Genomic DNA, 25,689 nt, shown 5'->3' on the forward strand with positions numbered 1-25,689 from the left:
AAACACTGCCAGGTGCAGACGAGGCCGCCTGTGTGAAAGCAAGGGGGAAGGATGGAGGAAGGCCAAATTCCTGCGATAAGCAAAGCGGGTGTGCCCAGCTTGCAAGCAAGAACAAAATGCCCCAATTAAAGGGGCACCCAGGCCTGTGGGCCCGGGGTCATTCCTACAATAAGTCAACATTCTGGGCCTATTTTTTAAATGTCTTCTGTCATCTGACTTTTCAGCATCACAAGTTTATTATCCACTTATTTTCAGATTTCCACATTGACTCTTTATCCTCTTACTGCTATTCTATCTAATCAAATCCTACCTAGTCAAGCGGAGCACACTTGTTTCTGGAGTTTAAAATAGTTGATGCCATCTTCTAAGACAGAAGTCCCCAAACTGTGGGGTATGCCCCCCCGGGGGGTGTGGAGGAATATTCAGGAGATGGGGTGGGCAGGACCAGCTCCCTCAGGAGAGAGGGAGAAAGGACGGGCCACTCCGCCCCCAACCCCACCCCCAACTCCTGGCCCTGGCCTCAGCACGGCTCCACACTAGGAAAGGGTCCTGGCTGCTGGCCCCCACTGTGGCCAGGCTGTGGCTCTGCTCCTAGCCCCAGGCTGCAGCTCCATTCCTGGCCCAGGGGCCAGGCCCCATCTGGATGTGGGGGCAGGAACTGAGCACGCCCAGCTGCAGGCCACTGCAGCTCCATCCCTGTACCAGACCCACTCCCAGCTGCAGCCCTAGCCTTGGCCCCTTACCCCATCCGTGTCTCCACCCCGAGTCATGGCCCCGCTTCTTGCCCAACTACAAGGGGGCACAGACAGGGGGGCATGGACAAGGGGGTAGGGGGCATAACCCTCAAAATTTTGGGAACCACTATTCTAAGAACTATTCGCTTTAAAGATGCACAATGGTTATGCCTGATATATGACTTAGCTGCAAGTTAGCTCAGAATTGTTGCTCTTTGGTTCCAGGATGGAAGATCTTTCTAAGCATCTGTGCTCATCATCTCAAGGAAATTGTATTCCATAATCAAGTTTGAAATCTGGTCTGAACAGCTCTTCTCTAATGGGTTTTTAATCATTTTAACTTTAAATGATAAGTTCATTACATTTGCTAGCCTTCCACTGTTGGTTTGTTCTACAGTGAAAGTCATACCTTTCACATGCTTCAATTTGTGTGGTATGACTCAAACTTCTGCAAAAATCACCTTTGTGGGTTGTATCTTTCTGCTTCTGAGCATGTTTGTAAATGTATTTTAATAATATCAATAGCTGTGCCTGTCTTTGTATGTAACAAAAAAAGTAACATTTTCAGTTCCGTCTGTTATAAATCTGCTATTACACGTAAAACGTTTTCTTAATCATTCTTCAATTTATGTTGCTATTTCTTTCTCAATGTAACAGTTCTGATATTAAGAAAAAGTTACTAAATGTTCAACCATGATGATTACATCTGTGGCCAACAGCCAGCTCTGACACCACCTACTTTAAAGAACTCAAAAACTCCTTGCACTACAATTAACCCAAGAATTTCAGGATATCAAATCCTTCCCCCAACAAAGCCAAGAGAAACTCTACAACCACATTCCCCATAAATGCACTGCAGGGTCCTTCTACATGCTTCCCAAGATAAACAAACAAGGAAACCCAGGTATCATATCTGAACATAGCACTCACCACACAAAGGGCCAGTTTTCTCCAGGAAACAACTGACCTCTTCCCGAAATGCCACAACATTAACAACCTCCTTTAGAACACTTTATACATCAACATCCCTCACCATGATGGCATCGCTGCCTGCCTCAAATATCTACCAAACTATAGGCAGTAGACAGATACCTGCCCCAAACATATTGCTAACCTCATCTATTTAATCCTCATCTAGAACTATTTTACATTCAACAACAAACACTTTACCCAAACTCTGCGAACAGCCATGGGTGCTAGAATAGCTTCCCAATATGCCAGCATCTTCATGGGCCACTTCAAGGAAGAATTTCTGGACGAATGCACCAGGAAACCTATGAAACACCTGATACACATCAGTGATATTTTCATCCTCTGGACAGATGACCTAAACTACTTTATAGATATCCATCACAACTTCAACCACCCACCCATCTCCCTCACCCATCAAACTCCCTCTAGAACCACCCCAGCATCAATTTCCAGGACTTCACAGTCAGCTTCAACAATTGAATCCTACAGACAACTATACACAAGAAACCTCTGGATAACCAATTATTGCCCAAGTGGCTAACTATGTGGGGAGATGGACTTTGTTAACCCTCAGTTTGAGGTAAAATTAATGAATGTCCATCCCAGAATTTTGTTTGTTCTGCAGCATCTCCCTATTTCTACTGCAGAGAATTCTTTCCTGGGTGCTGGCTGGTGAGTCTTGCCCACATGCTCAGGGTTTAGCTGATCGCCATATTTGGGGTCGGGAAGGAATTTTCCTCCAGGGCGGATTGGCAGGGGCATGGATCACTTGCTGGTGGATTCTCTGCAGCTTGAGGTCTTCAAACCACAATTTTTAGGACTTCAATAACTCAGTCATGGGTTAGGGGTTGTTATAAAAGTGGATGGGTAGGGTTCTGTGGCCTGCTTTGTGCAGGAGGTCAGACTAGATGATCATATTGGTCCCTTCTGGTCTATGAGTCTATTCCTCAAATCTATTTTTAAAAATTTACTAATATTTTTAGAATGTTCATTTGGGGTACAGGTAAGAAAGCTAGACTGGCTCTGAAGAAATTATAGGTTCCTCTATCTCTGGGAAGATTTCATTTTCCCAACTTGGAAAATTAGATCTCCTTTTTGTTAAGCCAGGCATTTTGTGGATTCAGATTTACCAAAAACTGGTATACCCTTTCCCATTTTCAGGCATTGTAGGATCACATTATTATAGATTTGATGGCTCCAGAACATCCACAATAACAGCTGTGAAGCAAATTTGGTCAAACTTGCGTGGAGAGTTCTGCTTCCATCCATTCTTCCACATTGAGGGGGCTCCATGGAATAATCCAATCCTTAAAAGTCGTGGCAAAATATTGATGTGGAGAGATTGAATGGACAGAGGAATGATGACTGTGATGTGGCTAACCTACAACTTAAACCATTTGTAGGTTTTCACCAACAATTTGACTTTTCCTGCACCAGAGCATGGAAATATCTCCAGGTAAAGCATTTACATATGAATATCATTGGACCAGATGCATTGGGAACGCCAGAATCTTTATTACTTTGGAGGAAAACTTCCTGGATTTGTTCAGCTTTTTTATTCTGGCCCAAAAATATCTGTCAAAGATTGATAATTTGAGACTTCCTTGGAACAGAGGTTTGGATACACAACCATCTCCAACCTAATGGAATACAATTGTTATCTAATGTTTAAAAAGCAACTATTGGTTAGAGAATATGGTTTATTCACTGAAAGACACTTTTTTGAAAATACTGGTCCCCTCATTGGGTAGTGGGTAAATAAATGCTCACTACTATTGGAAATTTAACTCCCTCAGTGCTGTATTAGCTTACATGTTTGGGTTGTCCCTGTATCAAGAATTTCTTATGAGGTGGATCAAAGGACCAATTTAATATTTGATGCTAAGTTGGAGCCCTCCCACTTAATGTTCACTCTTGGATATATTCCTGATAGGTGAAGATTACCTGATAATAAGGCAGCGTGGTTTCAATGTGCAGCTTTGGTTGCTTAAAAAAAAAAAATTCTACAGAAATGGAAGTTGATCCCCACCAAATCCACCTCTACCCCGATATAACGCTGTCCTCGGGAGCCAAAAAATCTTACTGCATTATAGGTGAAACCGTGTTATATCGAACTTGCTTTGATCTGCCGGAGTGCACAGCCCCACCTCCTGGGGCGCTGCTTTACTGCGTTATATCCGAATTCATGTTATATCGGGTCGTGTTATATCGGGGTAGAGGTGTATTAATGCCGGGCTCAGTGATACAGCTGACCTTGCAGCTACCAAATCACTAGCATTATGCAGAAAGGGAATGCCTGAAAAACTGAAAACAATTAAGCTGACCTTTTAGAGGTCTATGATTAACATGGACCCTGAGGATAGATGCTGTTTCCCTTCCCCTCCCTTTATCTACTTTGTCTATTATAGTGATTCTTATATTTCGGTATATTTGTTGTATTTGGGAAAATATAAATTTATTAATAAAACCCATTGATCACTAAACAATTCTCTTCACAGATTCAGTAATCATCCCAGACCCACTAAGAAATCTGTTGTTTACAACCAGGCACTCAAATACCACAGAATATGCTTTGAGGAGAAAATCCAGGAGACGTACCTTAACACACTTCAAACAGCCTTCACTACACCAACATACTCCCTCAGAGCAGCACACTGGTTCATGGAACAGGTCCCCCAAATACTCCGTTGCAATACAGGGGAAAAACTAACCCCCCGCCCCACACTGGAATCCATAGGGGCTATCATAAAAAAAGTACAACCCATACTCAATAGGGACCACTTCCCGAAAAAAACCCCTAACATATTTCTGCAATCCCCACTTCTGGCCTTCAAACAACCCCCCAGCCTTGCCAAGCTCATCATCAGAAGCAAGCTCCCTTCAGACCAAGACTCACTAAGTCTAAGCAGCATCAGAACTAGCCAGAACAGTAGGTGCAAAACCTGAAGCCATATCTCCACTGCTACAGTGAGGAAGTGGGAGGGATAGCTCATTGGCCTGCTAAACCCAGGGTTGTGACTTCAGTCCTTGAGGGGGCCACTTAGGGATCTGGGGCAAAAATCAATACTTGGTCCTGCTAGTGAAGGCAGGGGGCTGGACTTTATGACCCTTCGAGGTCCCTTCCAGTTCTAGGAAATAGCTATATCTCCAATTATTATTATTATAACACAACTTTCACAATATGTGGTACCTCATCCAGTGCACTAAATACCCCAATAACAACTATATGGGTGAAATGAGACAACCACTATGATCTTGAATGAACACTCAAGTTACATCTGTATTACAGCTTACGTTGGCATAACTTGTCATTCAAAAGGGTGAATAAATCACCCCGAGAGACATAAGACACACTGAAACAAGCGACGGTGTAGACAGCACTATGTCAGTGTGGGAGTTTCTCCTGCTGACATAGCTACTGCTGCTCATGGGGGCTGAAGTAGTTAACCTGACAGGAGAGCTCTCTCCCATGGGTTTAGAGTGGCTATATTAAAGAGCTTACAATGGCACAGCTGGACTGAAGCAGCTGCAGCACCGTAAAAGTCTCTAGTGGAGTACACGCATTACAATACACTGTAACCCATTAAACCTCCTTTGTGCTATGACTGCAGAGGTATTAACTGCCCACTTTGCCTTGAATGGTCTATTCCACGTGTGCTATCTCCTTATTAAGCTCAACAATCTGTCCCACCTTGTATTTAGCAGTGACAGTCAAATGAGCGTATCTTTCTTAAAACTGAAAAAGAACTTGGTGTATGCCCAAAAGCTTGTCTCTCTCACCATCAGAAGTTGGTCCAATAAAATACATTTATTACCTCGCCCACCTTGTCTCTTTAATATCTTGGGACAAATACAGCTACAAAAACACTGTATACATAAAACTGCTAGGACACTTAAGACTGCCAGTTACTAAGAGCAGAAGGGAAATGCTTGATCTATATCCTCCCCCAAACATATTTTTAAACTTTCTTGCTTGCATGTATATTCTACCACAGCCTTGATTTCTAAGGAAACACTAGCACCATCAATACCTATTTTAGAAGTGAAGGTTGCCATGCCCAAGTATTCCAAAATAACGAGGCAGTCCCCACATTTAAGATTGGTTTAAAATCATAAGTTTTAAAAATAATGCATAGTTCTACTTGTGTTCTGGTTTTTATACCTTTAGGACTTAAGTTTTCAGTTTTTTTCTCTCTGCCACACAAAAGTTAAAGAAATCTACCCTAAAGAACGCTAAGATACCAAAAGACCTGAACAATTGGCACATAAGACAATCACCAAATACTTGCAACAATTATGATAGTCACCAGAGCTGGAAAAACCGAAAGAGCTTGTGCTTATATTTAAAGTTTAAGTGCAGACATTGTTAATACAGATCATTCAATGCCTCTGTTAGGTGGGGTCATCTCCCTGATTGTGGTAATGAGAAAGCATGTCCCCAGTCCCACTGAGCGAAAAAACAACTCAGGTGGTGCAGAACTTCTCCCCCGTGTTCACCACACTGATGAGTAGGGAGAGGTGCAGGAGAAGGCCCATGTGTAAACACAGCCAGGGATTACAGCGCTGGCTACTCTCGGGCTGCTGGTCTCAGCCTGAGTGCGCACGAGGCTCTGGGCTCGAGAACGCGACCCGCGCCGCGTTACTCCAAACCATCCACTGCTGCCGTTCAACACGGGATGGGCGCCACAGGCCCGGGCCTGCAGCAAGAACCACGAGGGCAGGGGAATCGCTTTCCCTGCAGGGCGAATCCTCCTAGTGACAAGCAGCGATACCACCCTCCCCCGCAACAGGAAACTCTTGGATGACCTTTCACCTCTCAAAGCGGAAGCTGCTGCCCTCTTCCCCGAGCTGAAGGCCGAGAAGCGGATTGGACTCTAGACCCGGCCGGAAGCTACGCATGAAACCTTCCGGTCGTGACGTTAAGGGGAGTCTCTCGCGTGGTGTCGACAGTCTCCCGGCCGGCGACGGGGAGAACGCTCGCGCTACTGAGCGGCCCCCCTCCCCCACTGTACGCGCGTGCGCAGTGCGCGCCGTGTCCCCTGTGTGTGTGTCAGTCGCACAGCGCCGAGGCCTCTCGATCGCTGCCCGGCTGCGAGCGACGGAGGCGCCGGGACCGAGCCGCCGGGAGTGCGCGTAGCTGGGACACCTGCGGGGCGACATTGACCCTGGGACTCGAGAAAGAGCCGGAGGGGGCAGCGCGGCCCGCAGGCGCCGACGGAGGGGCCGAGAGAGGCGAGCAGCCGCCGCCGCCGGAGGAGGAGGCGGCGCGGCCGGGATGGACTGAGGAGGCCGCCGTGAGACTCTTCCGTGTTGCTGCGACAGCGGGAGCCGAGCCTAGGAGCAGCCAGGGACTGCCCCCCAAAACTTACCCCCAGCCCCACCCCCCGCTGCCATTGGCTGTGGTTCCTGGCCAATGGGAGCTGCAGGGGTGCTTGGGGCGGGGGCAGTGTTTGGAGCCTCCTGGCTACCCCTCGGTGTAGGAGCCGGAGAGTGGACGTGCCGGCTGCTGCCTGGGATCCCTGTTGCCCGGTCAGCTGTGCAGGGGGTTCTGGTCAAAAACCGGACAGCTGGTCACTCTGCAGTCAGTGCACAGTCCAACCTGGTCAGCCAGAGCCCAGCAAACCTGCCAGGATCCCACGGTCAGGCTCCGTCTGTCTGATCTCTGCAGTCAGATCCCAGGACCCCCCTCCTCTCTCAGGCCTCGGGCTCAGCTTCCCTGCCGAGGGTGGGTGGGGATCCAGGGGCTGGCATCGGCCCTTGATCTGGGTTGGGTCCAGCCAATTCCTTAAGTCTCTTCCGTCCTCTCCCCTCCCTTCCCTTCCCTTCCCCCATGCCTGTGAGTCTGGCCTAAGCGCAGAGGAACCTCTCTCCCCCTTTGTTCCTCCCGCCCCTGCATCTGCCTCCGTGGGAGCAGGTGGCCCCTGTACACAGGCTGCGGTTTTCCTGCCTGCAGCGTGCTGGGTCCTGTCAGAGGAATCGCAAGCTGCTGCGGGACGACAGGACCCCGCAAAGGAGAAGTGAAAGGGGCTGCAGCTGGGGACTACGCAGGATTCCCTCAGCCTGTTCCCGGGCCGCATCACCCCTCCCAACAGGTGCTACCCAGCCCCTCAGAGATGGCAAGGGAGGAGTGGGCCTTGGCTCCGGAGCAGAGGGGCCCACAGCAGCAGGAAGTGGGGTGTGGGGGAGGAAGCTCTCCCGGGGCAAACGCACGTGTCAAATCCCCTCTTCTCTCTGTCCCCCAGCCACTGCTCTGTCAAGTGCTTCTCCCTCCCTCAGTCATGGCAACACAGAGCACTGCACAACCGTCCCCTCCCAGAGTCGGGGAGAGAACCCAGGAGTCCTGGCTCCCAGCCCCCACTCCCCTCCCAGAGCCAGGAAGAGAACCCAGGAGTCCTGGCTCCCGGCCCCCCCTTCTCTGATCTACCAGCCCCCACTCCCCTCCCAGAGCCAGGGAGAGAACCCAGGAGTCCTGNGGCGGCGCCCAGGAGCCGGAGAAGCGGCGCGGTAGCGGGGGGCTGAGCACTCTGGTGGAGGAGTACGACGACGTGAGCTCCCAGTCCGAGGGGCTGGTGGGAAGCGGAGCGGCCGGACCAGGCGGGGCGGGGAGCGGCGGGGGAAGCCCGGCCTCCTCCTCCGGCGGGGGGAGCCAGCGCCCCCGGGGGGAGTCGGAGCGGAGCAGCCGGCCGCGCCGGGAACATCGCGGCAGCAGCGGCCGCTCCAGAGAGCGGCACCGGGAGCACCGCAGGCGGGGGGAGGAGAAGCAGCAGGAGGGGACGGCGGTGGCCAGGGGGGGAGCCGAGGCCTCCTCTTCCTCCTCCAAGTCCCGCAGCCGCCACAATCAGACCGGGGGCCAGGACCGGGAGGGCCCCAAGAGCAGCAGTGGCGGCGGCAGCGACGCCCGCAGGAAAGGCCTGGCCGCCTCCCCCGGCAGTGGCAGGAAGGAGCGGGAGGGCAAAGCGCACAAGAGCCGGACTAAAGCGGCCAAAGAGCCGCCCTCGGCCTACAAGGACCCGCCGAAGGCTTATCGGGAGGATAAGGCCGAGCCTAGGGCCTACAGGCGGCAGCGATCGTCCCCCAGCCCCGGCCGGGACGACAGCCCCCCGTCGCACAGGGCCTCCCAGAGCCAGAGGAGCCGCAAATCGCCCAGCCCCATCGGCGGGCGCTCCCCTCTCAGCCCCTACAGCCGCCGCCGATCCCCTAGCTACAGCCGGCACAGCTCGTACGAACGCGGCGGGGATGTGTCGCCCAGTCCCTACAGTAGTAGCTGGCGTCGCTCTCGGAGCCCCTACAGCCCCACTGTCAGGTGAGTTGGTGTTGGAGGTACGATGCTGTGTATATGTCTACGGAAAAGAGTGTCGGGGGCGGGAGGGGTTTATATCCGCTGGGGCGGGGAGGCTCTGTCCCGAATAACTTGCGTGGGGAAACACGGAGATTTATATCTAATTTAGGAGGGAAACTGGGTTTGCTGTTCTCCCATCCTATTGGGGAGAAGGTAGGGAAGAGACTGTAATATACTAAAATCATGCTCCTGCCTTGTTCCTGGATCAGGGAAGAGACCCTAATGCAACAAAGTGGGCCTATCACATCTGCTCCTTTTTCTCTTGTAGAGAAGAGAGATTGTAAAGGTAAAATCTCCCCTGTGTGTGGCAGTGGTTATAAACTTCCCATTATAATGTTATCTGAAATGGGAAATCACCGTCCCCCACTGAGGGTAAGACCTCTGGGGTACTCTGTTAAATGTTATAATGAGCAGATTTCCCTCATGAGCATCCTATTCTTGTCTAACCCAAGAGATAGATAAATGTTAAATTCTTTTATAGCTTACTTAATCTTTTAGCACTGAGTTCGTTAAAAATTAAATTGAATAAAATATGGGGCTTTTAGTGTTTGTACTTGTGTAAATTATTAGTGCAAACTAATTATTGTTGTAGAAAGAGAGGCAATATTAAATGCTGCAAAGGAAGTATGCATGTTTCACTAAGTACTTAGTTTTTTAAAAATTATGCTTATGTCCTTGTCCTGCAAAGATTTACCACTGTGTTTAAACTTCATGCACTGCAAGTAGTTCCACTGATACCAGTGGGGACTTGTTGTGCAAAAAGTTAATTGTTTGTGTTTTGACAGGGTCAGGGTCTTTCTCTGCTTAATGTATATTAACCTGATGGCTAAGTTTTGTTTTTTTGTGTATGCAGAAAAAAATGGCTTCAAAAATGGCGAGTATTGTCAGGTAGAGTTATCTACCTTTTTGTATTTGTATTGCAAAGATATTTATTATTAACTTGTTTTTAATTAACTGGATTTTTGAGAGGGCTGTGTGTTTGGCCTGTGCATATTTCCAAAAGAAGAACTATATTTGTAATAAAAGAATCTTGTAATGGTCTTGGGCCAATATTTAATTTATCTTAAAGTTGTTACGAACTGTTGTGTAAAGTTATTCAGGTTCTAAAAATATTTGTATTTTTAAGTTTTACCGCTCCATTGACAAGAATTCCGTAGGCTCCATGAAAAACAATTTCATGCTCCCTCTGATGGTTCTGTGTCAGTTAACACTTTGGCCAGCACTCATTGAAAATGGTGCATGTTCTCTGAGCCATCCTGGCATTCTACTGAGGCTTGTCAGTAAAATCCATTTTCTGGACGGGCACTAAACATTGAAGTGGTTAAGTAATTCAGTTTGTATCCTGTATTATGTTGGGGGAATAAAACCAAGATGGTTTTTAAAAATAAGATGTATTTGAAGTTGTAGTTGTGAAACATCTTAGTAAACTTCAGAATGCTTCAAAACAGGAAAAAGTATTCATAATCGGAACAAAGACAATCATTAGGATGAAAAGTATGTCATTTAAGAGTGTTATAATTGGTTAAAGAAACTTTTAAAAAAATTATCATGATTTAAGAAAACAATTGGATTTAGGAAATATTGATTGAATTCAGAATGGCTGAATTATGAGCTGATGTGTGCAGTATTCCAGTCATGAAGTTCAATAATATGCCATGGGTTTCAACTAAGGAATTGCCATATCTGATACTATTAGTAGTTCATCTAGTCCAGTTTATTCTTCTTTACACAGCTGCCAGTAAGAAATGCTTTAGAGGAAGGTGCATGAAACCGTGTAGTGGACAATTACAGAACAAAGTAGGCTTTTGGTTTGAAGCATGAGAATTTCTATCCCTTCAATTAAAAAATTACCTAATTTGTCATACAAATGTCTGAATTGCAAATCTGATGGCTTGTTTTCCAGAATTTCTTTGACTTTTCCCCCAGTTCATCTGTGATTTCTGTCCAGTCTCTTAGTATATACAGAGATACTTCTATATTTACTAATTTCCCTTGCCGATGTCTTCTTTCTGACTTGCTAGAGGAGTTGGGGCAGCCAATGAGAGACTGCATTTATAGAGACATTGAGGGAGGAAAGGATGGCCTTCTGATTAGGGCTTTGGACCTAGGAGATCTGGGTTAAATTCCATGCCCTGCAGTTGACCTTGGCTAGGTCACACATACTCTTTTTGACTGTTTCTTGTCTATAAAATGGGGATGATACTTCCTGAAGCGGATGTGAAGATAAATTCATTAATGCTTGCGCAGTGCACAGATGCTCTGATGATAAAGGGCCATAGTTCTTGGGTATACTTGAGTCATCCTCAGCACCTGTCTGCTTTTACATCAGCTCCTGTTTTAACTAGGCCTCCCCAAAAGTATTAATTTTCTGTAATGGGGATTCTTTGCCTTTTAACACACAATAGGTCCGTAACTTGAACACTGTCTTCAATTCATCCCTCTCTAAAATGTCGCATATAGGGCATGTCTAAATCTTTCAATTTCTCCCTGCATAGCATCTCTAATATCTGGCTTTTCTTTTTTGTCATCATGACTAAAACTCACATTCAGGCCAGCATTACTCATGTCTTCGCTATTGCAACCTCCTCTCTGGCCTTGATAAATCCTATTTTGCCCCATTTATATGTATTCAAAATGCCACTCTGAACATCATTTTCTTTGCCTGTTGTTGGGGGAGAATATAGTTGATTTTCCATGCTTCTGTTCTTAAATCTGTCTTTCATATTGAGGACAGCAGGAAGGATTAATGATGGCCATCTTGGGATGGCCTTTTCTCACACATGGAATAGAGGTTTCAGTTTTGGTCTTATCTAAACAAGAAAATTGAACCATTTTAAACTTTGTTTGTTAAGCCCCTGTGTAAACATCCTTATTTTAGTTTGAGTGGCTTGTTTCAATTTTTTAATTTAAACTGATTCCTACTCAGCTAAATGGAAATAAGCCTGGTTTAAACCAATGTGTCCATATAAACTTTTGCACCAGTGTAACTAAATCAGTTTAAAATTGCATTTTCCTTGTGTAAGACAAGGTCTAAAAGTTTTACTGTCTTTGTCAAGGGGATAGGAGGCGTTTTAAGTTGCTTGCTGGAGCAGTTGGGCCAGCCAGTAGCAGAACAGGCCACAGTATTGATTGGGAGGTTTTAAGAGCTGTCTAATTTAGATGTTTCCAAAGCAGCTATTATTTAGGGCTGGGCTTTTCAAAGGGAACTATGGGAAGTTAACCACTCAAATTGCCTTGAAAGATAGAAATTATCCATCCATGTCAGTGCATTGTTACTTTTGAGAGTACACCTTGAAGAGGTACATCAGTTACCAGTCCATCCCACCTCACAGGTCTCTGGGAGTCTGGGTATAGTCTATTCAGTGTCTCACGTGCTTTATGGGAAAAGGGTATAAAGAGAAGTTTCCTTGTTTTTGAAGGTTTTCCTGTTGTGGGTATATCAGAAAATTCTGGGCAGTTTTCATCTGCCCCAATATAAATATTTTGCACTAGTTTATATATTTTCATTTTGTGGGGCATTTTTGAAATTATGTAAATAAAAATGAAGGTTATAATATGAATCTTGAAGCAGTTAATGTGCATTTCTTAGTTGCACAAATGAATGGTTCTCTGCCAAATAAGTTGGAAGGGTTTACTGCATAGCTTAGGCCAGGGGTCAGCAACCTTTCAGAAGTGGTGTGCCGAGTCTTCATTTATTGACTGTAATTTAAGGTTTTGCGTGACAGTACAGGTCTGTTGCATACACAGTCAGCACGTAAAGCGAAAATCGTATCTAGTCAAAATTATATTGTGTATAATAGCAGGCGAATTGCCCGCACTACAGGTACAGTATTAAAATTTATTTTTTCTTTTTTTTGTTTTTGCTGACCACATAAAGCTGAAATCAAGCATGTTAAAAGTGCGTAAGATGCGACAGACCTGTAATACATTTTAATCTTTTTAAAAGGGCTCTTTTTAGATCTATAACTAAACTATTGTTGTATGTAATTTAAGAAGCTTCATTTAAAATTAAATTAAAATGCAGATCCCCCCACTGGAGCGGTGGCCAGGACCCGGGCAGTGTGAGTGCCACTGACAGTCAGCTTGTGTGCTACCTTCGGCACACATGCCATAGGTTGCCTACGCCTGGCTTAGGCCATAGTTGCATGGACAAGTGTAATGCTTTCATGACGGCAACAGCTTCTTAGGGCATGTACCATCTTGACCTGTATGATATAAAGCAGTGGTTCTCAAATTTCATTGCACCGTGACACCCTTCTGACAACAAAAAATATTACATGACCTTAGGAGGGGAACTGAAGCCTGAGCATGGGCCTCCTGCCCTAGGCGAGGGACCTATAACCTGAGCTCCGCTGTCCAGGGCTGAAACCAAAGCCTGAGCTCTGCGACCCAGGGCTGAAGCCCTTGGGCTTTGGCTCTGGGTGGTAGGGCTGAGGGTTGGGCTTCAGGCCCCAGCATGTCTAACGCCAGCTGTGGCGTCCCCATTAAAACAGGGATGTGACTCACTTTGGGATCCTGACCCTCAGTTTGAGAACCGCTGGTATAAAGGCTTCGTTCTGAGCTAGTGTCTCGGTGTAATGGTGTTATGATGATAAGCTCACCTTTCTCTGGCTTCTAGTCTGTTTCCTAATGATAATGCCCTAGAGCTGCACAGAATGTGCTTGCAGTAATGCTACCTGACTGTGGCAATTTTGGTATCTAGGAAGGGTGAAAATGAAGATAACGTGATAACTTTTACAGTGCTTTAGGTATTTTGTCTTCAAGGCTTGGAAAAAGGATTATGTACTTTTTCAGCTAAATGACTGCACTTCCCAACCAGAAGCTTTATATAAAATATTGGGGGTGGAGAAGAAACTAATGAGGTCCAAGGACACAACAGCTCCAATGACTTCATTAGCTTGTAACTTAAATAAGCAGCAGAGTGAAACTGACATGATACTTGTCTGTTCAGAGTTCTGAATTGCAATTGTGAAATTGACTAGTGCAGGGGTTCTCAGACTGGGGTTAGGACCCCTCAGGGGGTCACGAGGTTATTACATGGGGAGTTGCAAACTGTCAGCCTCCACTCTAAACCCCGCTTTGCCTGCAACATTTATAATGGTGTTAAATATATAAAAAAGTGTTTTTAATTTCTATGGGGGGTCGCACTCAGAGGCTATGTGAAAGGGGTCACCAGTACAAAAGTTTGAGAACCACTGGACTGGTATCTTGTCATTTTCAACCTGTTGCTGCTTGGAGGCGGGCTCTGAGCATCTGCAGACATTGGATAAGTTTTTTCTGTGGTTCACATCTGGAAGTTTCTTTGCAATCATAAGGGCTAGAAATTTAGTTTTCGTTAAAAACCTTAAATTCTACGAACACTGTTTAAATTCCTACACTTAACCAGTGAAAAGTTTCACTCATTGCCAGTGAGTAGGTGAATGGATTTTTCAAGACCTGTTGTGCTTGGTCTGAATGAGATCAGTTTTAGTGTTTCTTTGCTGGACTGGGAGACAAATGAACATCGGCTATTAAGATACTACTTGAAATAATTGGTAGTGTTGCCTATGTTTTTCTGTTGTTATATTAACAGAGTTATTCTGTAGGTAAAAATTGCACATTTAAGATAATAGAAGAATGAGGATATAAGGTATTTCTGTAGCAACTAGACTGAACTTTGAACACTCTAGTACAAAAAATATAAGTTATATTAACAAAACCATATTGCAACAAACTTTTCATATCTGTATTAGAGTATTTAAACTTTCTCCAGTAACTAATTCTGAGGTGTTTTAGAAAGCATGGAATTGTAAGACAAGATCAGGTAGCTTCCCATGACTTGACTCAGGTAATCCAGGTCATTGTAAACTGTGATCACACGTTCAACTCGCATAACGTAATATATTTATTTCATACTTAGATAGAGGTACTAATATATTTGAGTATTTCATACAATTAAAATAAATGGATGTTTATGTGGGGAAAATTACATACAGGTGATTGCACCAGACCTTTGGTGTTGCACTAGGTATAGACAAAATTAAAGCAATGTGACTTTGTTTTTTAGCCTAGATATTTTTCTGTTTGAAGGATGGAGTATTCTAAAAATAATACTCGTTATTAAAGTTCTCTTTAGGACGAAGCTTTCCTTGAAAAACTTAAAATTTAAAACGTCAGTTTTTTAAGGTAGGGAATGGAAGAGCACTTAAAAATTCTGAATACTTGTTTTTACCTAATTTATATCTATCTGATGTATATCAAGGACTTCTGTCATTGTGGTGTGAGTTCTGAATTCAGAATTTAAGATTTACATTGTTACTTGTAGTGGGCTTAGGTTTTTACCTCTCCTTTGTTCAGTGGCTCTCTTTCCTTGTTCTTTTTCCTTATCTTTGGTTATTATGGGACGGAGTTTTGAAAAACAGTTAATTTTGCAAAGCATTCTGAAAACAGGCCTGAGGTCAGACTAATCTCTGTCGGTAAATAATTCCCTGAGCAAGGGTTCTCTACTGAGGACATATTAGTTTTAAAATTAAGGAGAAAATAAAATTACTAAATTTCAAAGTTACCCAACATTCCTGACTTTTTTTTTAAGACTTGCTAATGACTTCAAAGTACTGAAGGAATAGTATTTGAATACCTGGATAAAATTAAGACATGTGGCACTTGCTCAAATAGCAGTACTAAATAGTTTTTTTTGTTTGTTTAGCTGTCTGCAATGCAAATGTAGACATTGAACTAAAAACTGGACTAAAGGAAAATCATGATTAATGGTATATCACATGAGAGAAAATTTGTTCTATCATAGGTAAGGAGAATTAATCTGAAATTTGCTTAATATACAGAGGGAATTTAGGCTAAAATTATAATTAACCAGAATGTCCTGTCACTGGTGGTTCAAATTACTGAGTGATCATATGGGTATGTAGTGTCTTGGGAAATTTATGTTAAAAGTCAATTGATTAAATTTAGAGGTCTGCCTTTCAAATATTTTTAAAAGAACAGATAATTACACTGCTCATATACCATTTGCTAGGGTTGAGCTGTAGATTCCATTTTAACCTGCTCCCCATGTTTCGGTTACTGATAACTTTCGCAAACACCTTCTTCTTGTGGTGATCTCTGAGGTGTTGCATCTTGGCCTAAAGATGAATATTTTATTAAGGAATTGGGAAAAATCAGATCTGCTGTTCTTGAACTGTGCAAATATTGGGGAAAAAAATCCTGATAAGTTCTGATTAAAATGTTTGCTCTTGCGTAACTCAAATGGCTGAAAGTCAACACTTCAGACTTGGCTTTCTCTTGAATATCTGATTAAAAGGAAAAACCATAAAGGTTTAAACAAAATCTTCACGTTTTAAAAGGTTATGATCAGCGAAAGCTAGCATTTTTTGCTTATGAGTTAAAATTTTTGTTTTTCTGATGTGCTGCTAGTCTGTGTTAACAATGGTGATATGGCTCTGAAGTACTTAATCCTCTTTTTAATAAAAGGGGGTGGGGATGGGAAAGTGTGATGCAACAAAGAACTCAAGCACTCCAATCAAGAAATTCACAAACTTAAGATTCCAGCTATAAAATTCTCACTCGGTACATACACGAGGTTATTTCTATGTAATGTATTGCTGTTTTTTTCATTCTGACCTTTAATTGCTACGTTGTATAGTCTGAATATTTTAATGTTCCATTATAAACTAACTACTGGAGTTTTCTGACTTCAGCGTGCTTGATTATTCAAATATTACATTAACTTTTTGCATTAATTCTTAAATACACTAGGTGTTGATACAACTTGTATAGTTAACATTGAAGGTATGACAGAATACTTGAAGAACAGTTTTGTGATAGTTTTGAGGCATGCATCTGACAAAATCAAGTATCCAAAGTAGTAGCTTGTTGTGAATGCTCTCCAGTAATTAAGCAGAGATAAAGGGACAACCAGTCTGCTCTGAAAAATTTAAGAAGTTGTCATAGTATCTTTCCCCAATCTGAACCTTAGAGTCCAAAAAATGAGGTACTAGCAGCGTATCCGATCTAAGCTTAATTACCAGCTTAGATCGGATACGCTGCCACCAGTCAGGACTTTGAGTGCCTGATAAACTCTGGTCTCCCCAAAACCTTCCCTGGGGACCTCCAAGACCCAGACCCCCTGGATCTTAATATAAGGAAAGTAAGCTTTTTCCCTCACTAGTGCCTCTCCTAGGCTTTCCCTCCCTGGGTTGCCCTGGAAGATCACTGAAATTCAACTCCTTGAATCTTAACACACAGAGGAATTCCCCCTCCCCTTTTTTCCTTCACCCAGAGGCAATACAGATTCAAGCTAAAGCAAAGAGGACATTTACCTTTCCCCCCTCTCCCCCTCCTCTCTCCTGAAGAGAGAGACAGAGATAAACACAGACAGCAGGTTTTTCCTCCTCCCTTTCTCCTTTTTCCCACCAATTCCCTGGTGAATGCAGACTCCCTTCCTTTACCTTAACCAGGGGAAAAAATTAATCAGGTCTTTTACAAGAAAAGTTTTTAATAAAAGAAAGAAAGAGTAAGAAATCTCTGTAATTTCAGGATGTAATATTACAGGTCTTTCAGCTTATAGAAATTGGAGAAAAAGCTTCCTCCAACAGAAATACAATTTAAAATACTTCCAGCAAACTACACATTCGCAAATAAAGAAAAACATTAAAAAGACTATCCGCCTTTCTACCTTTGTACTTACAAAATTGAAATAGAAGATTAGAGAGCCTGTAGTACGTGTGGTCGCTCTCAGAAACCAGAGAGAACAGCAGATAGAACAAAGAACCCACACCCAAGCTTCCCTCCACCCAGATTTGAAAGTATCTTGTCCTCTGATTGGTCCTCTGGTCAAGTGTTGCAGGTCACTGTTTGTTAACCCTTTACAGGTGAAAGAGACATTAACCGGTAGCTATCTGTTTATGACAGAAGTTAAGCAAAAGTTTGTTAAATTATGCTGAAAAATACAATGCTTTACCCTGTTTGCTAATATGTGAAAGCATTGCCCCAAACCATGCTGGATTTGGTTGTTTTGGAGAAAGCCCTCTACTATTATTCCTTTCTCTATTTTTAAGCTCGTGTCATTTATGCTATGTTTTGTCTTTCCCTTTTTCTACTTTCCCTTTGTGTCTAGCAGCAGTACTATACATTTAACCTATTTCAGAGAGAAACCAATATAACCTAGTTTCACTCCTAGTATGTTCTTCTGAAGCTGGCTCGAGAAAAACATGTGGTCAGGTGTCAAGAACTCCTGAGTTCTAATTCTGTCTCATTTGTCTGTGTTTCTCTCCATCTGTAAAATAGGATTTGTAGTCCTTGTCTGCTTCAGAAGTGTTGTATTAATTTTTGTAATGTTTTGAAAAGTATAGTGCTATATAAATGCTAAAAATTAGGTGTGAAGTGCTGCTGCAGTGTAGCAATGCAGTGTTCCCTTTGTTAGGTGCATCTGTGGAACAATTAATAAGTAAATATGACAGGTGCCTCTGTGTTGACAAACACCAAACAATGTCAGCGGCTGGGGATAAACATAGAAAAATTGAAAAAAACTGATATAAAGCCAGGATTTTTTTAAATTGTTCTCCATCCACAGTTCCCTCTAAAAATCTAGGTCCCTGTCATGATGTCCACTAACTTTTACAGTATACAAAACTGATATTTACCAGAAAGGGTCTTTTAAAACAAAAACGTTATCTGGACAAAGTCTGGACATCATGTGTGAGACCATTTTTATAACTTTGTAATTTAATCTTTTTTAAACTAAGGTGTAGCCTCTGAATAATTCTAAAACCAGTTGGTATATGCTTGAGACCAAATTCTTCCCTCAGTTGGGAAAATGGAGTTCTGTACACCTATCTGAGGACAGATTTTTTTTCCTGAAAGGTAACCTGTAAAGGGAAAAAAAATTGTGCTTGTGCCCTCTTTCTTTCCTTTGGGATATCAGGAAAGCCTGAAGTTTTTTCCCTTTTCTGTTTGTCTGTTTTTTTTTATATTAAACATTTGGGTCCAGTCTAGGCTGTTAGTCTGTTAAGACAAGTAAACTAAGGAAATGATGAAATTACCGGCCAAAAGAGTAGAAGTTAAGTGTTTGAAAGAAGAAGAGTATTTTAGTCAGACTGTTTAAAAACTGTTTTTTGATTAGCACCTATGAAACTTGAATGACCAACACTTGGGGTAAAAGGTTTCCTCAAAGATTCAACATCCTGGCCCATTCAGTTAAGTGCTATAGTTCCCAAACGTCTCTGTGAGACCTCCATGCTTTTTGTCCAGACTAAAGCCTTGTCTAAACACAAATGTTATACCACTTAAACTGTACTAATATTTAATGCTGTACATCCCCTGTCTTTCCCCTCCCTTTCCATGTGGATGCAATTACATTGGTATAAAGATGCTCATAACAGCAAAGCTCTTTTCCATATGGGATGGGAAAATAAGCTATAGCAACATAGGCAATATTGTATCGGTATGACTATGTCCACACAATGAGTTGTACCAGTGTAATTATTTAAGAAAAAAAATCTCACACGCCTAATTGAAATAATTGTACCACTTTGAAAGCTTCAGGTCAGCCAGGCATGGGAAAGCATTTTGGAACTTTTGGCTAATACATTTAAATAATATGTTTTAGAACGCTGTTGTAGATAGGGCCAAGTTTCATTTTAACACTTTAGCTGGATGAGGTTGAAGGGTTTAGCTCCACCAGTTTGTTTTAAAATACTATTTGTGTTGTTTATGCTAGAGTTTTAAACTCATGTTAGGAGCAAACATATTTTCAAAATATATCTTTCATACTAGTGTAGGCAGGTTTCTAGAAGTCCTCCAGAAAAACTGAAGAATGCAAGACTTGATATTTCTTATATTTCCAAGGTCAAAAACAAGTAGAAAAAAATGTTTGTGTTGGGGGGGCGATAGAACAAAAACACCTCCAGTCCAGTATAACAAAATATTTTGCTGGCCATTTTGGTTCTGTCTTGCTTTTTATTAAAAGTAGAAAACATTCTACAACATACTGATCTGAAAAAGTGCATTTTACATAATTATTTCAGTGTCTATTGGAAATACTGTAGAGTACAGTGATTATTTTTTCCCCCAGTTTTCTTCTTTTCTGACCTCTTCCAATTCTGCCAGAGGGTTCTGTAAAACCTTTCTGGCACAAAAGTGAATTATGTTAAACTTCTCAGGAACTAAGTGTATATCTTGGGGAAAAAATTTTGGTTGATTTGCCTTGTTTTGAACTGTTAAATTGTTCTGACATATCTAATGAAATATAGCTCTGTATAGCCACTAGTTTCAGTTTGTTTGGTTTATAGCATATCGCAGCAGTCCTACTTAATCTAAACATGCTATCAACATGTTAATCTCAGTTAAATCTTGGTATGTCAATAGCAAGAGTTGAAAACCCCATCTTTTCTCAAACAAGATTCATGTTTCTCTTTTGGAAATTAATATATATATGTAATAGAATCGTCTCTATTTTAATACTGTATAACACAAGATCAACTTATCTGAAGCACATATCTGTATATGAATAAAATATATTATGCACAGTCAGAATTGAATTAGCTGGTACTATTCAAACACATGAAACATTCCAGGAACATTTATGATACCTGTTTCCTTGCTTTAGCTGCCAGTTCTTAGATGTTGTCTGGTTATATTTGTTATGAGCTGAAGTGTACAGGACACTGAGAACTCTGATCCTCACTATTCTAGCTTATTTTTTTAGCCTAGATAAATGGACTCACTGAAATAACTTTTTCTCCAGGAATGATCTAGCCAAGAAAAGTAGAATTACAGTGTAGTTCCACTAAACTTAATTTAGAACAATTGTGGATATGGTGAATGTACTTGGTGACAGATATGCATAGTAAAATAGAGTGGATGAAGAAACAGTTTCATAAATTTTCATGGAATAGTAATAAGTTCGGGCACTTTGTTTATATTTTACTCGGAGCAGCCAATTTTTAACACCTGTGGTCTAAATTGGCAGTTTACCTCTAGTAGTTTGCAACAAAAAACTAAATCAAAACTACTAGGCAAGTCAAAATATGGAGTCTATTGAATTAGTAAAGTAAAAATGCATGTGAACTGGTGTCTTTCACAATGGCTTCACCACTTGCTGAGCTTTCTCTTTAACTACCAATATTTCCTCTTCTGGGCACTTGTAAATGTGTGTCCTGTTCAGTTCTCTGCACATGTGCAGAAATCCAGATGATTGACATTCTTTTCTTCTCTCCCCCCTTGCTCTTCCTTTTCTGCAATGTAAATAAATAACATATGGTAGTATGACAGCTTGTGGGTTACACATGCTTGTGATGAGGGGTAGGGGATATGCAGGGAGAATTATCGATCCAAAAAAAGTATGGGCTGTATTACAAAAATGCATTAATACAGCATTACACTTGTATCATGATGTCCTCAGAAGTAAAAGTTAAGATTGAATGCTGTCTTTCAGTTTGCCTCTTTGTGTGCAGCTCGTCACAATAGTTTCTAACTATGTATTCAGTAGTATTTCTCAAATACAAGATAATGATAAAAAGTTACTGCAACAATAGTTAACCAGACATTTTTATAAGGCAGCAAATTCACAAATTAAGGTTCCTACAGCAATATTACTCCAGCTTCATAAATAGTGTTTTCTCTTCCTCTTTTTCTTCAAGTGTGTAACTTAGTATTTAAATTTGCTAAATATGTACTAGAAACATTAACAAGAGACACAAAATTGCAAAATTAACATTGCTGTAGTTCCGTAACTTTTTTCCTGTCAACAAAGCAATTTTTTATCCTCCTATTTATGTAGTTTTTTTAAAATAGTTATTGCTTAGTATCAAGTTATTTCTATCAACAAGCAAAGAACAGTTCTGACACTGAGGAAGGAAATGAACAACTGATCAGAAAGCATGCAGTGTGTTTTCTGTGTGCTTATTTTTGATTTCCTAATGACTTTTTACAAAGGAGCTGTGCAAAAAAAGATTCATAATATACCCTAGGTCCTGCGTGGTTATGTCTGTGCTATGGATATTGTATTCAGAGACAGAGTTCTCATTGTTTCTGAAAGTTTTTCCATGTGCCTTTATTTAGATTCATGTTCACCCTTTAAACATAGTAATGGCAGTGACAGTGTTTGCAAACGCTGTTTACTAATCAGGAAGACAGGTTAAACAGACATTCTTTATTTTTAAGCCTAAATTGACCACATCTTTACTGTTTTGAAGCAGGAGATCAGCAAAATCCCGAAGCAGAAGCCCTTACTCATCAAGACACTCAAGGTCTCGCAGCAGGCACAGATTATCTAGGTCCAGAAGTCGTCACTCGAGTATTTCTCCTAGCACACTGACTCTGAAAAGTAGCCTGGCGGCTGAGTTGAATAAGAACAAAAAAGCTAGAGCTGCAGAAGCAGCCAAAGCTAATGCAAAAATTTCAAACACCTCTACGCCTACTAAGGGAAACACTGACACTGGTGTGAGTGCACCTCAAACAAACAATGTGAAGGATCTGAAGAAAATAAAAACTGAGCATACACCTTCTCCTACAAGTGGTGCAACTTTGAAAAATGACAAGACAAAAGCAAAGATCACTCTTCAGGAAACAAAGGTGGAAAATAATTTGATTGTAGACAAAGTGGCTAAACAGGCAGCAGCAGCCGCAGTAGTAAAAGAGAATAAATCAGTTGCCATAAAGCAGCAACCAGTCACTGTAAAAGAGAAAAACAAACCACGTACACCAAATGTAGGAACCAAGGAGAAGGAAAAAAATGTTGCGCTGCTGACCTCCACACTGCCACCCTTACCTTTCCCTCCCATGCTGCCTGAAGATACAGATACTGACAGGTGAGTATGTACATTCATGTGTATTTTTAAAGAAATAAAAATCTGCACAATTGCATAGGACTGATCAAAAGCTCCAGTTTAGACAGTTTGTTTCTGTTCTTCAGTTAACTTTGATTTAAGATGGTGCTTATTAGGAACTTAAAGGGGCAGAGACATTACTTATAAGTATAAATAATTTACTTGTGTATTCCAGGAGTTAAGATGGGGGAAGAGTTTGTTCTAAGATAACTTTGTCAGTAAAAATTCTACAGGAGAAGGACAAGCTGAAAATTAGAAGTGGATTGAAAAGTTTTTTTTTTGTTTTTTTTTTTTAATAATTTGCGCGCACACAAAATATTTAAGATCTCAAATCAGCTCGTATAACTTCAGCTACATATAACTAGACTTAGGAAAAAATGCATTTATTAACAATATTTGAGAAGTACAGGTAGTTCCTCCATAATTTACTGGCCAAGGCTTTGAGTTCAGTGTTCATTTTTTCCTCTCTGATAGTAACAGCACTGACCCCCTACACAGTACTGTAATGAATGCAGCTCCCTGTTTCTTGAAGGGGTTAGCAGCGTTGTAAGCACTGCAGTGGTAATAAGCACTGGTTTTAGCAAGTAAATTAGCTAGCAGTTTGTCTTTGAAGTGAATATGAACTACGAAAATATTATGTCCATGGTGAAGTATTTCTAGGTCCTAAACGGTTATGGAACCTAGACCATATTCAACTTTTTTTAAGCTCTGAGATAGAAACCATATCAGTATTACAAAATTGTTAAATTGTAGCTTGTCACTCTTTTCCTCTAGACTTAATATTGCCCAAAAATCAGAATGTGTATTACCAATTCGACACTTCCATAGACTCTTGGTTTTCAGTCTGTCCTTAGCTTGTAAATTAAGATTTTAAAAGATTAGTGCCAAAAAAAAAAAGTCAACATGTGAAGGCATCCATCTTCATATTCTTAGCATTGAAGCTGCAATGATAACATGATTTAAAGATTCCATGCAACTGTGTAAAGACACTGCTTGGACTTAAACCAATAGAGCAGTGGAGGGCAAACTATGGCCCGCGGGCTGGATCTTCCCCATCAAGGTTTTCAGTCTGGCCCATGAGATTGCCAGCCCCATTGCACAGTGGGGCTAAGGCAGGCTCCCTCCCTGCCCTGGCCCCATGTCACTCCTGGAAATGGCCGGCACCACATCCCTGCGGCCCCTGGGGGAGGGGGAGGGAGAGGGCCCACCTGCAGGCACCACGGCCAATGGCAGCTTCGTGGGGGGTACCCACAGGCGAGGCAGCACGTAGTGGAGCTGTCTGCCCCATCTCACCCCTAGGAGCCACTGCTGGACATGCTGGCCACTTCTGGGAGCGGCACAGGGCCAAGGCCAGGGCAGGCAGGGAGCCTACCTTAGTCCTGCTGTGCTCCGCTGCCACCCGGGAGCCGCTCGAGGTAAACAGTGGTGGAATGGAGCCCGCATCCTGAACCATTCCCCTACCCTTTCCCTGAGCCCCTTTCTGCACACCGCATCCACTCCCACACCCCAACACCCTACCCCTGTCCTACATTTATGGCCCTGCGTACAGTTTCCCCACCCAGATGTGGCCCTCAGGCCAAAAAGTTTGTCCACCCCTCCACTAGAGAGAAGCACGAAACTTTATGTAGCATTGTAATCTTTCAAATTTAGAAGTGTTTACACTTGTTTGGTCTGCTTTCCTTTATCATTTTAAACTGTGTAGTAGCAGCCCATGTGTGTCTTACCTGTAAATAAAAGTTGCTAGGAATTCAGGCTTAAATGGATGGATAAATATAAAAATCACAGGGTGTAATATATGTTAAAGTACAAAGATTGTGAAAGAAATACGATTGAAATATCTGATAAATTTCCTGTGTTGTAGGAAAGAAATTGCTTCTTTTCCTCAAAGTGCCAGCAGAATTCAATCCATTCCTCCAAAAATGATGGATTTGTGTAGTGAACATGGGAATGTATGGCTCAGTCATACTCTCTTTGAAGATAGTGACAAAACTACCTTTTGTTTTCATGAGAACAAGACTCTGGTCACAAATATCTACTGTAAATTATCTGGTCTAGAGCAGAGAAAAGGGCAAAAAATTAACCCCTAAAGGGCGTGGTCAGTTGAGCAGCATTTATTTATTGAGGTATGAAAGAAGAAATTGCTTCCTGATCCCAGCTGATAAACAGCTTCTGCCTGAAATAGAATGCTAAATATGCATTGTAATATATCCTAGCCAGTTTAACTTCAGATTATATTTTTATTCAGAAATAGTTGAGTTACCAATCTGAAAATTAGGGAGAGTCATGCGTACACAATATATTACAAACTGGATTTTAGAAACTAGTTCTACCAATTGATTTTATCTATGTAAATTAGCATTCTAGTAGATAGGCAAATATTGTACCTTTTGGACTACGTTACCAATCTAGAAATGATTATATCACATTGTGACAAGATGATTGGAGATCTTATTGAAACTCAAAGGAAAAATACCTGGACTTCTACGTCTATAGTCTAAGAGGAATTCAAGTCCAAATATTTTAAAGGACACTGTCAATTCAAAATTAAAAGATTCTGCTTTTGAAAAAAGCTTTGGCTCCCTTTAGTAATGTTGTGGCTTTTATAGTAACATTTTTCTATTTAAACATGTTCTCTTCCCTGTTGTGTGAAAGACAAAGGGGGGAAATTGACTATATAAAAAATGCTGTCTAATATATACAGTAAAACGGGGAGTGTGGAGAGTTTTCCTTAGGGCTTGGCTACGCTTGCAAGTTGCAGCGCTGGTGAGGGGGTTACAGCGCTGCAACTTACCAGGTGTCCACACTTACAGAGCTCAGCCAG

At 42.2% G+C, this 25,689-nt stretch overlaps 1 protein-coding gene across 1 annotated transcript in view; it reads left to right on the top strand.

The window, feature by feature from the left end:
- Window positions 1-2,259: 2,259 nt before the first annotated feature.
- The window catches only part of CDK13 (cyclin dependent kinase 13), an 80,592-nt gene continuing 57,162 nt past the window's right edge, over window positions 2,260-25,689 (top strand). Inside the window, exons 1-4 of the mRNA XM_075062001.1 lie at window positions 2,260-2,286; window positions 3,110-3,162; window positions 8,152-9,009; window positions 22,239-22,850. Coding sequence (XP_074918102.1) covers window positions 2,260-2,286; window positions 3,110-3,162; window positions 8,152-9,009; window positions 22,239-22,850 — 1,550 coding nt within the window. The remainder of the gene's footprint in view (window positions 2,287-3,109; window positions 3,163-8,151; window positions 9,010-22,238; window positions 22,851-25,689) is intronic.

The sequence above is a fragment of the Chelonoidis abingdonii genome, chromosome 2 (assembly GCF_003597395.2).
Source record: "Chelonoidis abingdonii isolate Lonesome George chromosome 2, CheloAbing_2.0, whole genome shotgun sequence".
Taxonomy (NCBI): domain Eukaryota; kingdom Metazoa; phylum Chordata; order Testudines; family Testudinidae; genus Chelonoidis; species Chelonoidis abingdonii.